At 43.9% G+C, this 17,691-nt stretch overlaps 1 protein-coding gene across 21 annotated transcripts in view; it reads right to left on the reverse strand.

The window, feature by feature from the left end:
- Positions 1-17,691, reverse strand: part of ZNF185 (zinc finger protein 185 with LIM domain) — a 94,432-nt gene that overhangs the window by 10,907 nt on the left and 65,834 nt on the right. For 13 of the 21 annotated variants that reach the window (XM_040467427.1, XM_040467440.1, XM_040467433.1 and 10 more), the window contains 2 exons: positions 12,099-12,314; positions 1,912-2,127 (listed from right to left, as the gene is read on the reverse strand). In XM_040467427.1, coding sequence (XP_040323361.1) covers positions 1,912-2,127; positions 12,099-12,314 — 432 coding nt within the window. The remainder of the gene's footprint in view (positions 1-1,911; positions 2,128-12,098; positions 12,315-17,691) is intronic. The other 8 variants (XM_040467432.1, XM_040467445.1, XM_040467441.1 and 5 more) reach the window with 4 other exon arrangements.

Genomic DNA, 17,691 nt, shown 5'->3' on the forward strand with positions numbered 1-17,691 from the left:
AGGCTCCAGACTCTGAGCCATCAGCCCAGAGCCTGACGCGGGGCTCGAACTCACGGACCGCGAGATCGTGACCTGGCTGAAGCTGGACGCTTAACCGACTGCGCCACCCAGGCGCCCCTTCTCAAACTATTTCATACACACACACACACACACACACACACACACACACACCTGAATCTCTAGCCACACTAACTGCCCTAATACCTTTGCACATAACACCACCTTCTCCTTTCAGAAACCCTTCTAGAGTACTTGTTCTATCACCTCAGAGAAGTACCTTGCTTTGGGCAAAGTACCCTGCTTTTATGTGCCCAGTGATCCTATGCCTATTCTTATGTCACCCTATGATATAGGAATGAACCATGGAAACTAGAGGAGGTGGACTGACTGGGAAGGGAGGCCCCATGGGAAAGACAGATGGGGGATAAAATACAGAGCCAGAGTATGAGGAGAAACTGAATGTATGAGGAAGGAACAACTAGCAAGTGTCTGGCATTCTGTGGTCCACACTTAGCACAATAATTGAAGGGACAATAGAGCTGAAGGGGCAAGGTAAAAAAAAAAATCCCGTGGGGATCCTTCTAGGACTGCAGTGTGAGCACCACATTGCCCCACCAGGAAGGCTCTTATTCTTGGTCAGGTAACATCCCACCTCCCTCCCATAGTCTCCTCCTCCTAATCTAAGATCCAGCCCTGGCCCTGCCCACCTGGTCTCCTTTCCCCCTCCTCACTTCACTTCTTATCCTCCATCCACAGAACCCTTCATTTATTCTCTTCTTCTCAGCTCCCTCTCCCATCGTGGTCTCTGTACATGCTGCCCATGTTGTGTCTTTCCAGGTTGTTTTCCAGTCTGGCTCCTCCTTGTGCTTCAGGCCTCAACTTAATTGTATCCTTCTTAGCAGAAAAGCTTTCCCCAACAATCTGAGCTACAACACTCCTTGTCCCAGCCTCTCTCCATCAGAGGACCCAGTTTCCTTCTTTTATGGGCTTATCACAAATGGAGAAGCACAAATAGAGCACAGTCATTAGCAGCACAGGCTCTGGACTCTGACTGTCTGGGTACTGATCCCTGTTAGACCACTGCCTGGCCAAATGACTGTTGGCAAGCTATTTAACCTCCCTCTGCTTTAGTCTCTGCTCTGTAGATCTGAGATAATAGCACCTCTCCTATAGGGTTGGTGTGAGAATGAGACAAGTACACATAAGGCACAAGAACAGTGCCTGCACATTTTCAGTACACAGCAGACACTAATGGTTATCATTATGGTATTGTTGCTATAGTGTTTATTCATTGGTACACCATGCAGTCCCTAAGGGTGAGTGCTCAGGGGCCTGGCCTTCTTGCTCAATGTGGGTGATACCTACAACTGGTTCATAGAAGGTACTTATATATTGTCTCTAGGCCCATGGCTCTTGCTTACTTCCAAACTCATGGTTGCTTTGGGGAAAGATCTCCAGAGAGCAAAGAGAACACCCAAATGTTGCCATGCAAGGCCACCCTTGTAGGGGTGGCAGTGGAAGAGTTCATCCAACATCCTTTATCTCTGATAGGAGCTCCTGTTCACACCAGGGTACACCTTCCTCAGAGATCTTCCATCTCCATTAATGGCAAAGGCATTCCACATCCCTCTCCTGACCCAGATCTTCATGCTCCAGATGGCTGCCAGAAAACATGGTACTCTGTTCACCTTCTCTGTTCCAGGATTGGTCTAAAAGATTTGATGCTATGGCTTCAAATTGAAGCCCATGAGGACCTACCCCTCGGCACTCATTGCTGGTCACATTTCCACTGCTTCCTGGCCACTTATATCTGCAGAGAGGATTGCCTAACATGTTAGGGTTTGTTCTGGATGGTGGCTCATGAGAAGAAACCTGGGCTATAGCAGGAGCCCAGCACAGTGTAACACTTACCTGCTGGTGTGGCTTCCCAGTTCCACAAGCTCCTCTGGTCTTCTGGGGCTGCTCTGCTGCTCTGGGGTTCTGGGGGCTGCAGGCTGCTGGAAGGGTGCAGCTGGGTCCCCGTGGCCACCTCTCAGGACTGCAGGCCTCTCCTGCCAGGTCTCTCCCACTTGGGCAGGCACATTCTTGTCTTCAGAATCAGCCAAGGTGCTGAGGAACAGTGAACACCTTTATGGAATGAGTCTTTGGGACCAGTCCTTCTTCACCCACTGCATGCTGATGTCACCTATTGTGGCCATAATGGGCTCCTCTCCCAGAGGGTGGGGAAGAGAGGAGCCCAGTACAGCCCCCACCCCAGGGAGAGTCTATCTCCCTTTTGGGGGTATCCCAGCACTACTGCTTCCTTCCTACTGACAAAGACAGTCTCCAAGAACACGTGATGACTTCAATGAGGTTTTAAAAGACAGTCTTCTTCTAGTTGGAAACAGTGGCATTCCTGTCCCCTTCTTCCACTGGCATCTTTTTTTTTTTTTTTGCAAGGCTTCCCTGTCCCAGTCCATCTGTCCTGTCTAAAAAGCCTCAAGCCATCTGGTCTCTTCCCCAAGCAGCAGTGTTCAGATGACTTATGAACACAGCCAGTCCTGCCAGTGCCCAGCTGTCTGGGAAGGAGCATCTCCCCTAGGCTCCCCTGGCAGGCTGGGTGAAGGTGAAAAAAGGGAAACAGACCATAATGCTCATTGGGTTTTCAAAGGGGCTAATGACCCCAAAATTGGTCACCAATACCCAAAGACTCTGGGCCAGGCCAGAAATATGTGCCTTGGCCCATTTGTGATCCTCAAGTGCCATCTGGTGGCTGGTATGGGCAAGCCTGCAGCATAAGCCCTACCCAGTACATCCATTTTCCTTATAGATGGTCACATTTCCCAGCAGGCACCGCGGTCAGAACGCTTGGTTGCAGGAAATGGTGGTGCTCCCGGTGCGCACACACTGAAATGCGTAGGAGCCTGACGCACACACAGGCAGGTGCATACATATTGTTGTGGCAGCCTTATTTTCACAGCTAGGAGTATGTGTCTTCTTTATTGCTAAGGAGTCCTAGCTATTATTACGAGGTAATAGTATTTTCATCCTCTTTTTACGATGAACAATCTGGGGTGACGGTCCCTTTGCAGGTCATAAATGGCAGTCAGAATGGAACTTCAGCCTCCCTCCCTGGGAGATGAAAGTGGAATGGAAGCAGAAGCAAGAGCTCATCACTTAAATGTCCGAGATAAGAGATAAGTATACAAACAAAAGTTTGAAAAACCTCAGTTTCTTCCCCCACAACAGCCAAACATTATGAAAGAGCTGTCTACACTTACTCTTGTGACTTCTTGACACATTTTTCCTTGTCAACTCTCCACTGAAGCTACTATTGCTTCCCAATATCCCAAATTATCTGTGCCTAGTACCAATATCTGGTCTTTTAGCCCCTGCCCCCACTGGGGACTCTCCAGAATCTCAGGGACCCCAAAAGCAATCATCTGAAGCTGAAAAACTTAATTTGAAATGCTCTGGATATTTTATCCAGGTAGATGAGCCTTGGAGACAACCCAAGGGCTGTTTCTCTTGCTCCCTCACTCCTCGCTTACATACAGTCTCCATAAGATTACTATCAAGGCAAAAAAAATTCTTAAAGCCCTCCTCTACAAATAGTAGTAGGAACCTTTAGCCTTCATGTGGAGCAGGTAACCTCAATTTACCCATCCACCAGAAACACAATTCTCATAAAAAATAAAGTGGGGCAAAGACAAGAGCTAACTCATAAAACCAGTGAATTTGTGTGTGTGTTTATACCTACTCATGGCTGAAAATTTAGAATTAAAGCCATGAGATCTCTGCTTGTGTTTGTCTATATGTTTATGTATATATGTTTGTGTATATATGTATGTTATATATGTATAATATTTTCTTATCTCTGGAGAGTATACCAAATTAATTTATAAAATCCCTTATCTTCTATTCCAAATAACTTAGAGATAAATAAGCATTACACAAATTAAACATTCCTAAAACTTTCATAAATTAAAGAAACAATTTCTAATACTTTGTAAAAAAAACAGTATTCTTATAAAAACTAACACAAATGGCTAAAATTAACAACACTGGAAACAACAGATATTGGTGGGGATGTGGAGAAAGTTGGTGGGAATGCAAACTGGTGCAGCCACTATGAAAATAGTATGGAATTCCCTCAAAAAGTTAAAAATAGAACTATCCTACCATTCAGCAATTTCACTATTTGGTATTTATCCAAAGGATATAAAAATATTGATTCAAAGGGGCATATGAACACTGATGTTTATAGCAGCATTATCAACTATAGCCAAACTATGGAAAGAACCCATATGTGCATTGACTGATGAATGGATAAAGAAAATGTGTGTGTGTGCATTTATATTACTCAACCATTGAAAAGAATGAATTTTTTCCATTAGCAACAATGTTGATGAAGGTAGACTGTATTATGCTAAATTAAAAAAGTCTGTCAGAGAAATACAAATTTCATATGATTTCACTCATATGTGGAATTTAAGAAACAAAAGAGATGAAGATAGGTGAAGATAAAAAGAGAGAGGAGAAAACCATAAGAGATTCTTAATTTTAGAGAACAAACTGTGGGTTGATAGAGCACTGTGGGTGGGTGATGGGCTAAAAGGGTGACAAGTATCAAGGAGGGCACTTGTGATGATCATTGTGTGTTATATGTAAGTGATGAATCACTAAATTCTACACTTGAGACCAATTTTGCCATATATGTTAACTCACTAGGTTTTAAATAAAAACTTAAAAAAGAAAACAAAAACCCAAATATTTTAAAAATTCTAGTTCAAAAACTTAGCTAAATCTTTGGCAAACAAGACTAGTTTAATATTCCTAATTTAATGAAAACAGCTGTCTTGTGAGTTATCAACCTTACATATAATAGAAGCACATATTTTAATTTTTTAATATTTATTTTTTTCAGAGAGTGCAGGTGCACGAATGGGAGATGGGGCAGAGAGAAAGGGAGACACAGAATCAGAAGCAGGCTCCAGGCTCTGAACTGTCAGCACAGCCCGATGCGGGGCTCAAAACCATGAACTGCGAGATGGTGACCTGAGTGGGAGTCAGATGTTTAACCGACTGAGCCACCCAAGCGCCCCACACATATTTTTATTATACTTGAGTATAATCTTCATAAACTTAAATGGTTTAACTAGCCACGTAAGCTAGTATTACATCTACTAGATGTAATATAGTATTATATTATAAAATATGTTATTTTACATTTTATATATATAATCTATGTATAGATTATAAAAATATAAATTTGCTTTTAATCAAACTGAGGCATTATTCTGACAAACTCTATTTCAGCAGTAATTATGTTTTATAACATGTCAGCTTAAAGAGAGTTTCCAAGATCTTTTTGGAAATTTAAAACCTTAGATTGATGCTAAATTAAATTAACAGATATTTACTAAGTACATAGATCATTTCTAAGTAAGATAAAATACTGAAATATTAGTTACTAAGCCTAAGTTTAAGTTTATATACTTCTTGCTTCTTATTTTTTATAGTACAGAGAGGTTGTACATACATTTGCTAATAAATGTGTTCATTTGTGCACACTGAAAACTTATACTATAAAAAAGTATATAACTATAAAGTTTTATAAGATATATATTCATAAGCTTTACTAGTCTACTGCAAAATGCTGGTATATGACAGATAATTCAAAATGATCTACATCTATTTTTCTCTGTAAAATAAAAGTTACTAACAGTTTAAAATTATAATCAATATGTATAAATGAGACTACTAAAAGTAATAAGGCAAAGGAGAACAACTTTGTATGCAAGGTATGAAAATATGTTTTTGTTAAGGAAAAAGAATAAGTTTGTCCTAAATTAAAATAGTGGTTCCAAAAATTTTGTAAGATGAAATGTAAGTAGATTTAAAATTATAAAATGTTTACAGAAAAGAAATTTTATTTGCCGTGTTCAAAATTTACTAAAATTAAGTGCGATTATTTATAGTATTTTCTTTTTTTTTTAAATTTTTTCTTAACGTTTACTTGTTTTTGAGACAGAGAGAGACAGAGTATGAACGGGGAAGGGTCAGAGAGAGAGGGAGTCACAAAATCTCAAAGAGGCTCCAGGCTCTGAGTGGTCAGCACAGAGCCCGATGCGGGGCTTGAACTCATGGACCGCGAGATCATGACCTGAGCCGAAGTCGGACGGTTAACCAACTGAGCCACCCAGGCGCCCCGAGATTATTTATAGTCTTTTCAAAAAGAGCTCTGGTATCAAGTATTGTACCAATAAAAAACTAAAATTTGGCTTTCTCTCTGTTAAAATAGTAAGAGTTTCTTGGCTCACTGGCGTGCTCTTAATAAAAGGTTAATGATAGTTCTTTTTTCCCCAGTAATCTATTGTGAAAATGAATAAAGGAAAACCTCACTAAAATGGAGTCAAGAGGCCAGAAGTGGGAGCTCTCATGCCCTACCAGTCCTTGGTGTCCTTTGCAAAACTAACAGGAAGAAGCCTAAATTTTACTATTCCAGCAGGAGGAAGATTTTCTCCTTGCCCAGCAATAGCCCAGCTCATGAGAGACTGTAACAACGCAGCCAAGGAAAAGCCGCTACACTTCAAAGTCCCAGTTCACTCCAATGGACTTTTTGTTTATAACAAGCCCTCCCAATATTTCTCCTTTTTCTGTAATAGAGTGTTCCTCTTCTTTGCTCTTGGACTTGCTTTTACTGTAGCTTGTGTGTCCTGAATTGCAATTCTCTGCTATTCCTGAATAAACCCATTTTGCTGATAAAATAACTGCCTTTTTATTTTTAAGGTGAACACTATCTAAAAAGAAAAGTTTTTATGTCTTATCAAACTAATATCCTATTCTTTATGTTGACTTTATCATGTCAATTATTTTTAAAAGGCCTTAATTTTAAAGGAGCTAATAGTCTTTGGGCACCTGGGTGGCTCAGTTGGTTAAGTGTCCGACTTTTACTCAGGTCATGATCCCACAGTTCGTGAGTTCGAACCCCATGTCGGGTTCTTTGCTGACAGCTCAGAGCCTGGAGCCCGCTTTGGGATTCTGTGTCTCTCTTGCTCTCTGCCCCTCCCCAGCTCACGCTCTGTCTCTCTCTCTCTCCTTCAAAAATAAACATTTAAAAAAGACATTTTAAAGGCTCTAACAGTGTTTACAATCATTTTATCTCCTATGTTTACTTTAATTTTTTCTCACACTTTGATTTAATAGATAACCAAGAAGTATTTCTCACTATCCCATAATCGTTATCAAATCCTCAAACCTTCTGATAACATTTGACATTTTGACTTCCCCAAATCAAATCTGAAATATCTTTTACACCTAAAACTGACACTGAGATTTCCCAGAGGGCCCAAAGGATTTATTTGTTCTTTTACCTTGCAACAAGAACAGTACTAAAACTATTCATATTTATTTAATATTGTATACATTTTATGGGAAGCAGTGTCAAATCCAAAAATAATAATGCTGAGCCTTTCTTAAGTTAAATTTTAAGGGGTAAAATTTTAATTATACAAATATTTCAGAAATTATATAAAATTCCTAGCGATCTGTCAGTGCCCTCACTGTCTTGGTGCTGCCTTGCCAAATATTAAAACAAGAGCACAATGTTATCAGTCATAATTTTAATTATTTTTAAAATGTAACTTAAATATGTTCTTACTACCATATGTCTGTCTTTCACTAGCTTGAAACGTTCCCTTTTAAAAGGGTCATTGCCACTACTGTGACTGAGGAATCCATTTCACCAGTTAAGTCATCTAAGAAATCCAACAGGTTCTTCTCCTTCCCCCAATTACATTGTTCTTATCATTGTCGGTCATCTGACATAACAGATCTAATGAACTATAAAAATTAAAGTTTGCTAAACTGATGGAAGAACTCAATCTCCCATGGCCTAAGGTTTTATCCTTGGCACCGATCATCCTCTGATCCTCTCCTGGGTCTCACTCTACTTCCCTCTGTACTTCCTGGAATCCTAGGCTAGTCAAGCCTTGTCCATTAAGAGGTTTGCACTGACTGGCTTTCCTCCTGGTGCATACCCAGAATGGGGCTAAGGGTCTCCTTGCTACTTTGGACTATTAGCAGTAGTGGTCTTTAATCCTCTGGCCCAAAGACTCCAAATGTCACCTTTGCTGATGAGCCTAGTCTACTGAGATGCCATGCCAGTGACCTGACCCAAAGACTAGAAATGAAAGACCTAGATGGTTCTAGAAAGAAGACTTTTCCACAACCACACCCAGCATGCTTGGGGATTTGGACTACTAGGAGGAAGAAAGGAAGGACAGTTGCAAGGTGTTGCTGCCCACCTTAGAAACAGAACAGTATTGCCAGGGCAATTCATCCAGGCTGGCCCAGGCAGAGCCTCTGTCTGAAAGTCAGAGCCTTGCCTCAGGTGCCCTTGTCTGCCAATCTGTTTGAGTGTGCCGCTTTGTCTTGGTGTCTCCATGGACTGGGCATTTGCTCAATTGGCTCCAGGCAGTTAGAAAATAGCTTGGAGATACTCTGCCCACAACCTGGGCCAGAAGGGGTCACACACTCCACTCTTCCACTTGAGCCACAAAGATGACTTTCTGACTTAACACTTCTCTTTCCCTTACTGCTCCCCCAAGTCTTATCAGCTGCCCAATTCTGGGTCCATTTTACTTACTTAAGAGTTCTATTTCCATATCCACAGCTACCACCCTAGCTGGGGCCCCATCATCTCTTACTTAGTGGACTAGAACCTCTTAGTAGCTCTTCTCCCTGCCTCCACTCTTCCCACGTCCAGTTCATTCTTCACACTGCCACCATAGAAATAAGTCTAAAGCACAACTCTGACCATTTCACTTCCCTGCTTAAAACTTTTCTGGCTCTGGGGGTGCCTGGGTGACTCAGTCAGTTAAGCGTCTGACTTCAGCTCAGGTCATGATCTCGCGGTTTGGGAGTTCAAGCCCCACATCAGGCTGTGTGCTGACAGCTCAGAGCCTGGAGCCTGCTTTGGATTCTGTGTCTCCCTCTCTCTGCTCCTCCCCCACTCATTCTCTCTCTCTCTCTCTCTCTCTCTCTCTCTCTCACTCTCTCTCTCTCAGAAATAAAGAAACTTTAAAGAAATTAAAAAAAAAAACTTTTCTGGCTCTGTTTGTCGGAATGTAAAATGGTAGAAAACAGCCACCATGGAAAATAGTATGGCAGTTCCTCAAAAAATTTAAACATAAAATTACTATATGATCCAGCAATTCCACTTCTGGGTATATACCCAAAAGTACTGAAAGCAGGATCTCAAAGAAATACTTCTACACCCATGTTTATTACAGTATTATTCAAATTTGCCAAAAGGAGGAAGCAGCTCAAGTATCTCTTGACACTCGAATGCATAAACAAAATGCAGTATGTCTATATTATGGAATATTATTCAGCCTTAAAAAGGAAGGAAATACTGACATATGCTACAACATGGATGAACCTTGAAGACATTATGCTAAATGAAAGATGCTACTTACAAAAGGACAAATACTGCATGATTCCACTTCTATGAGAAACCTAGAGTAGTCAAGTTTATAAAAACAGAAAGTAGAATGATGGGTGCCAGGGGCTGGGGAGAAGGGGATGGGAGTTGTTTCATAGAGAAAGAGTTTTAGTTTTGCAAGACAGAAAGAGTTCTGGAAATTGGTTGCATAACAACATGAATGTACTTAATGCCACTGCCTTTATACTTTAAAATGGTTAAGATGGGGCGCCTGGGTGGCGCAGTCGGTTAAGCGTCCGACTTCAGCCAGGTCACGATCTCGCGGTCCGGGAGTTCGAGCCCCGCGTCGGGCTCTGGGCTGATGGCTCAGAGCCTGGAGCCTGTTTCCGATTCTGTGTCTCCCTCTCTCTCTGCCCCTCCCCCGTTCATGCTCTGTCTCTCTCTGTCCCAAAAATAAATAAACGTTGGAAAAAAAATAAAAAATAAATAAAATGGTTAAGATGGTAATTTTTATGTTTTGTGAATTTTACAACAATTAAAAAAAAAACTTTCCTAACTCTTCTTTGTCCTCTGGAGAAAGTCCAAGCCCTTGTTAAGGCATAAAGATCAGACTCTGCGCATTTGTGTCTGTGATCATGTGGCTTTTGTCCTTTATTAGATTGATATGGTGTGTTGGTGACCCTAAGACCACCACCAGGGTCCATGATTCACTAGGAGCACTCCCAAGACTCAGCATATAGTCATCCTCAAGGCTAAGATTTATGACCATAGAAGGATAGCAAGCAAAATAAGTGAAAGAAAAAGGTGATATTTTCATTCACGACCCAAGATTATTACTGGAGACTGGTCACATAGGAACTTTCTGCCTGGCACGAACCAAAACTCCCAACTCCCAGGAGGCAAGCAGACACTCAGCATAAAGCACGTTGTTTGTACAAGTGATCCAGGTGGTCACCCTTAACTCTCATCATTTAGGGAAATTTTCATATCAGTGTAGAGAACTGTTTACCTCTTCAAGTTCCTGGAGGCCAGCCAAGGGCACATCTTGCAAGCAGCCCTTTCTTTCTTTTTTTTTTTTAATTTTTTTAATGTGTATTTATTTTTGACAGAGAGAGACCGAGCATGGGCGGGGGAGGGGCAGAGAGAGAGGGAGACACAGAATCCAAAGCAGGCTCCAGGCTCTGAGCTGTCAGCACAGAGCCCGACATGGGGCTTGAACTCACAGACCGCGAGATCATGACCTGAGCCGATGTCGGACGCTCAACTGACTGAGCCACCCAGGCACCCCACAAGCAGCCCTTTCTAAAGAGAGTAGCCTCAGGCCTGCTAGGTTAACTCTTGTCTGCCCAACGCCAACTTTTCAACGGCTTTCTCATCATAAACCACAGTCATATCAAACCACAGGGTGCTGCGAAGCATGCAACACTGACATCTACCCTTCAGCACAGAAGATTACCCTTACTCCTGGGCCCCTCCTTCACCTCCTTACAAAGTGCTTCAAGAGGAACATGAACTGTCACCTCTGTGAAGCCTTCTCTGATTCCATGCAGCCAGCCAAGTCACATACTCCTACTATGCTGCCATTATAACCTATCCACGCCTCCTTGAGGTCAGTATCTCCAGTGCTTAGGACATGGCTTGGCATGGGCTAGTCATTAAGTAAAATATTGTTTAATTTTACAATGTGTGGCTCATTAACTCACAGAAAAAATCAAGGAGCCCACATTACTCTGTGTATTCCTTCCCCTGCCCTCCAACCTACATTTGTACTCATCCTTCCCTCCTGTTTCAAAAACAGAGCCCTCTACTTCTTTCCCAAGACTCTAGAACCCCACCCTAAGCCCACCATAAATTCAGTGACCATTAACCTTTGGATTTGCTCATTCTTTATTCAAATATCAAACTGTCTTTACCAACAGTGTACTTCCTTCCCTGGGAACATAGGCATGCACTCTAGAAAGCACTTCCTATCATCCTGTAGCTGTATTTATCTAATCACCCATCAAATTTCCATCACTTGCTGGCCAACATTTTAGAAAGAGTTGTATACCTCCACCAACTGCACCACCTCACCTCCAAATTCTTCCTCAATCCGCTATAAGTCAACCAAACCTTTCTGCCTCCCTGACCTGCCCTCCATTTAAGGCAGCCATAAACTCCATTCTACCAAATCCTGTGGTCTTATTTAAAGGTCCACAGCATACTGGAAAGTTAGCTCAGCCTAGCTTGGTTTCCATGACAGTACTCTTTCCAAGTTCTTCCATTTATCCAAAACTTTCTTTCTCAGTATCCCCTTTCAGATCCTCTTCTGCTACAAGACCTTTCAATATTATTTGCCAGAATTCTGACCCAATCTGCCTTTGTAGCTCTTATTTTTATCTTTTTTAATTGTATGGACTCAGAGTTTTAGGGGGCCAATAATTAACACCTCTTTTTAGACAAAAGAACAGAAAATGGAGATAAAGGTCCACTGATGAAGCTGATGGCTTTACACTCCCTCCAGGGAGTCACTATCCCAATCCCACTCATGGAGCAGGAGTTTGAACACCTTGGTGTGTGATGTGCCAGGTACTGGCATGAACATGGGGTAAGAGTGGGTCCCACTTGGGTCATGGCCCCTGACAACTCTCCAGCTCAGGTAGGCAGGGACCCAGCACAGTTTAATACTTACCTGCTGGCCTGGCTGTCCAGTTCCACAAGCTGCTCTGGTCTTCTGGGGATGCTCTGCTGCTCTGGGGTCCTGGGGGCTGCAGACTGCTGGGAGGGTGCAGCTGGGTCCCCATGGCCACCTCTCAGGACTGCAGGCCTTTCTTGCCAGGTCTCTCCCACCTTGGCAGCCACATTCTTGTCTTCAGAATCAGCCAAGGTGCTGAGGAAGAGTGAACACCTTTATGGAATGAGACTTCGGGACCAGTTCTTCTTCACCCACTGCATGCTGATGTCACCTCCTGTGGCCATAACAGGCTCCTCTCCCAGAGGGTAGGGAAGAGAGGAGCCCAAAGGCAGTCCCCACTTGTACCAGAGAAAGCATGAGCCTCTGATGATTTTGCCATACCCTCAATCTAGCAATGAGGAAGCGGATTCTCAGCTGTCTAGGCATCAAGGGAGATCTTTCTTCCTCCCTGGAATCACATCATGCCTACACTTGCACACCCTTCCATCCCCATCTGAGGTGCTTCCAATGGTCTCATTCTTTCTCCTGGTGCTTCCTCCTTAACCTCTAGTGTGATGGTGCTGCTGCCTGGAGGCCTCAAAGATGTTATATGACCACTAGGCCAGGGACACAGAGTCAGGCTAAACTCAACTCTCCCAACATCAGCAGCCTGCCTCCAATCACTGGTGAGGCTCCCCTGGAACAAGAAGATCACACTACCAGCTACCTCCAGCCCTAGGATCTTTTATTCATAGAAGTTAATCCCATAGTAGGTATGCTCCCTGCCTTCATGCTTCAAGTGGAGCAGTGACCATACTTTTGCAAAGTATGCCCTGAAAGCAATGCGACTCTTCAGCCTCAGGCGAGAGGAACAAAAATATCCCAGCAGAGACAATAAACTTACTACCACTTCCAGCTGCCCAGGCAGATCTGCAGGCAAGTGGGTGTTGTGTCTCCCTGTGCTGCTTCTACCCTAATGGTCTGCTGCAGCCCAGCCAGATACCAAAAGTGGTCTGCTCAGATAATTCCAGTCCCTTAGTCAGCAAGATACCCTGACACACCCACTCCACCCTTATCTGTGACATACATGCTTGAGCCAAAAACAAACCTGGAAGCCCAAAGAGCTCGTTTCCTGCCTCTGTAAGCCTGGAGCTAGCTTTGCCATGGACTTAATCAGAGTGCTGTCCCATCTCCTATCTGTTATAGAATTACAGTAACAGAGATTATCCTTATGAAGTTTGTGAATCAAGTCAAGATTTCTGCAAAGAGTAATTTTGGGGTCTACTGCAACACAGTGGCAAGTGGGTGAATAAGGTTCCTTTGCCCTAGGCCTCAGAGCAAAGCCACTATGATTATAGGAGTTGTAATCCACCTGACCTATAAAAAGTAAATCTTACTAAAACAGTCACAGGCAGTCTTGCTGAGCAATGTAATATCCCAGAGGTCTCCCATGCCCCTAATGAACTGCCTGGAAGTCACGTGCTTAGAGATACACCTGTAACTAGATCAAAGATCCAGTAGCCTAACACAGCTACTGCCAATTCCTGACACAATCAGACTCTCCACATGGAAGATAACAATACCTTACATTCTTAAACTACCCCCAAAAGACTCCTCTGCTGGTTGTCAATGGTTCTTCACAGTGAATACATGTGCTTAAAGTTCACATGCTTCTCATGCAGAAAGAACATAAACCTGAAAATCTGAGACTTGCAACATAACAAAGAGGAAAACAGCCTATGTTTTATATGTAAAGTCTAATAACAAAAGTTTGCTGGGGAAGAAATGAACTACTCTGTCTTATTAAATGAAATCAGGCCAATAAGCTGGTAAAAGGAAGCAGAGGCCAGTTTTCCCAGTGTTTTTTTGAGGTGGAAGGAGGCATTCCTCTGGGGCTGCTTTATTTAGCTTGAAGTCTTTTATAAAAGGAGAGTTTGACATAGTACTTTGTGCCAGGAAATGTTCTACATGCTTTTGACAAACTCACTTGACCCTCAGAACAACACTGTGTGATAGGAACTATTATTACCACTATTCTACCGTAAGGAAATACAAACACAGAGTGTAAGAGGAAGAAAGTTAGCATGTCTGACTCCATATTGCTTCTATTTCCCTTGCTACTGTGACCTATAGCTTAGAAACTTCTGTTTAGCCCTGCATGTAGGCATGCTACAGCTAAGATTTGCAAAAACCACTCTTTACCCAAAACTTACTTCACCCAGGGGGATAAGGAAGTATGCACAGAAATGACTATGCTATGTTTAAGATTTACAGGAACAACATGACCAAATTCCTGTAAACAAAGATAAACTGACCAAGGACAGACAAATTACACAACCTTCCTGGGATGTCTACAGATGTCAGTCATCTTTTAACTCCACTCCCTCCTGATTCCTCCTTTTGCTGAGTTTCTTTAGCTTCTTTTATAAAGCTCAAATTTCATGCCAAGGGGAGATAGCTCCTTAGGACAACAGTCCACCATCTCCTTGGTTTGCTGGCTGTCTGGATAAAGTCGCTTTCCTTACCCCAGTGTCTTGTCTTTCCACTTACTGGCTTGTCTTGCAGTGAGCAAAATGAGCTTGGACTCGGTTAGAAGAGATTAAAATGATACCCAAGGTCAAATAGCGAGTGACAGAGCTTAAGCATAAGACCATGCACAGGAATACATGCTCCTGATTACCATACTATACCAATTCTTCCTGCACATGTGATGAAGCAAGACCAAGTTAGACTAGGGAAGAGTTCATCAACTTTGGAACAGTTTGACTACTCCGCAGGATAGCCTTGCCCCCTGCCCCCATCACCCTTCCTCGCCCAACTCTTGGGAATTAAGCTGCCTCTTCACAGAACCCCAGAGCCCTGCCCAGGCAGATCTGCCCAGGAGGTCCCTCATGGGTGGAGGATCCGCTGCCCTCCCAGTATGTCCACAGCCCCTGCCCCTGGGCAGCTCTGAAGATAAGTGGCCAGTGGCCAGAAACGACCGAGAGGCCGGGGCACCCTGCCAAACAGGCGGGGACCACAGGAGCCCCGTTCAGCTCCTTACAGGCACCCAGCTCGCTCCCTCTTTCTCGCCTCCGCCTGGACTGTGGCGATGGTCCGTCCACACGTGGTCAGAGGGGCTGCTTCAACCCCAAGGTCGGTGGCACCACCAGAGCCCACTGGGCCAGCAGGGCAAGGGCAGCGAGAACCCAGGGAACCTCCCAGACAGCAGGCCTAGCCCATTTGTGATCCTCGCGCACCATCTAGCGGCCGGAACCAGCATGGCAGCAAGAAAAGCTACACTGAGGCCGTTCTCCCCCAGGGCAGCCATTTCGCTCGGTGAAATGTCGCATTTCCCGATGGGCGCTGCGACTCAAGCTTCCGGTTGCAAGGAAATGGCGGTGCGCGCAGGCGCACACTAGCTTCAGCGCTCTCGCTCCAGCGCGCAGGCACACAGAAGACGGTGTCGCGCCCCACTAGGAGCACGGACACAGGGACGCGCCAATCAGGAGCGCACGAGCGAAACCGGACTTGTGTCCCGGCCGCTCAGACTCCTGGAGGAGTGCTGGGATCTCAACCATTTTTCTTTCCAATCCAGCATCTGGTGGCTTTCCACAGACATCGTGAAGGCTCTAGAGCAAGGCTTGTCAACCTCGTCATTATTGACATTTTAACTGGATTACTCTATGGTGGATGCTGGTCTGTGTATTGTAGGTCATTGAGTAGCATCCTTGGTCTCCACCCATTATTTGCCAATAGCAACCTCCTCCCCATTGTGACAATAGTGTCTCCAGCCATTGCCAAGTGATCCCTAGGGGGTCAGGAGGTGGGGAAGCTGCCCCTGGTTCAGAACCACTACCCTAGAACAAAGATTTTCAAGCTAGACTGTGCATGAAAATAAACTGGGAGTTTTAAAAAAGACAATGATGGTGTAAGCCACCTCACAACAATTAAATCTAAGTCTCTGCATAGGGCTCAGGAAGCTTTTTTGTTTTTAAAATATTTTCCTGTTGATTCTCAAGTGCGGCCTGAGTTTTCTCCACTGGCCTATTGCATAAGAAGCTAGATCCTGTCCCAGTTCAGGGAATATTAGATGAGATCATGCAGGCAGAGTGCTTTACACCTTAACCAGCTGAGAGTTACTGGTTCTGGATCTTAAGAATAGGTTGCAAACAACAGACTTCATAAACTAGCTTTTTTAAATTTTTTCTCTAGAATAGTTTTTTTTTTTTTTTTTTTTTTTTTTTTTTAGAGGCTCTTGTGTTGGGACTCAGTTTTACCACTTGTAAGCCCTTGAGCAAGTCACTTAACCTTTCTGTGCCCCAGTTTCCCCATCTTATTCATTTCACAGAGTTGCTTGAAAGATTATAAAGCATCCAGCAGAGCACACTATAGGTGTCAGTTACTGTTTTCACTCTGTTAACTGTCAGTGCAGTCTGAAACCAAAAAGTCACAAAATAGGGCCTCATACCTCATAGCTTACCAAAGCCTTACTCCATCTATCATCCCTGTCACTGGTTAGGCTCTAGCCAGTCTGTGCTTTGGAACATGCTGGTGTGTTCCCACAGCAGTGTTTTTAGGTCTGCAGCTCTTTTCTCTTTTCTAAAATTGGTTCCTTCTCCTTATGGCAGCTTGCCTGAGTTGCCCCATGTATTAGCCCTCCTCACTGCCACCACTCTATCTTAGCCCTCTGGGTATTTCTTTCAGAGCACTGTTCTTCCCAGAAGGCACAGAGACTTAGGTTTCACACCTTTGTTCTTCATTCCTACTGGGAGCAAACCTCACAGGATTGTGGGGAGCACTGTATGAGACACAGTGAGTAGAGTGGAGTGCACACAGTAGGTGACCCAAAGTTAAGTAGCTATTGTGGTCATTAACAATATCCAGTATTAAAGAATCAGCCCTTTCATACCTCAATAGGCCTTCTATTCTACCACTCCTCCACAAGGACCCTCAGTACTAGCCACACTCAACTGCATACAGTGCTCAGGAAATACCAGGTTGTTTGGAGTCTTTTGCATATCCTCTTCCCTTTGCTTGAAGGGCTCCTATTCACCTTTCAAGATTAGGCTCAAAAGCCACCTCCCCCATGAATTTGTCCTGAGTGCCCCATTCCCCTGCTCCAGCATAATGTATTGTTCCAATATGGGCTGGGCTTTACCTCCCATCAGCCATATCTGTGTGCTCCAGCCTCCAGCACAGGGCAGGTGCCATTCAAGTGATTGCTGATGGAAAGTGTGGGTACCTGGGGCACCTGGGTTGCTCAGTTGGCTAAGCATTGATTTCGGCTCAGGTCATGATCTCATGGTTTGTGGGATCAAGCCCCACATCCGGGCTCTGTGCTGACAGTGCAGAGCCTGCTTGGGATTATCTCACTCCCTCTCTCTCTGCCCCTTCCCTGCTTGCACTCTCTCCCTCTCAAAAATAAATAAACACTAAAAAAAAAAAAAAAAGACTGGGTGATTTCCTGATTTTGGAAGAATTCCTGGCTGGAGGAAGCAAAGTGTAGTGGAAGACTTTCTGGCCTCAGAGCCAGAAGCCAGAGGGTTCTAGCTACAGTTTCACCTCTTGCCACATGCTTCAGACCAGCTCACCGGCCTTGCTGGCCTCACCTTCCAAGCCCAAAGGCCAG

This window comes from Herpailurus yagouaroundi, unplaced genomic scaffold (genome assembly GCF_014898765.1).
Source record: "Herpailurus yagouaroundi ecotype Mexico unplaced genomic scaffold, PumYag 67493, whole genome shotgun sequence".
Classification (NCBI taxonomy): domain Eukaryota; kingdom Metazoa; phylum Chordata; class Mammalia; order Carnivora; family Felidae; genus Herpailurus; species Herpailurus yagouaroundi.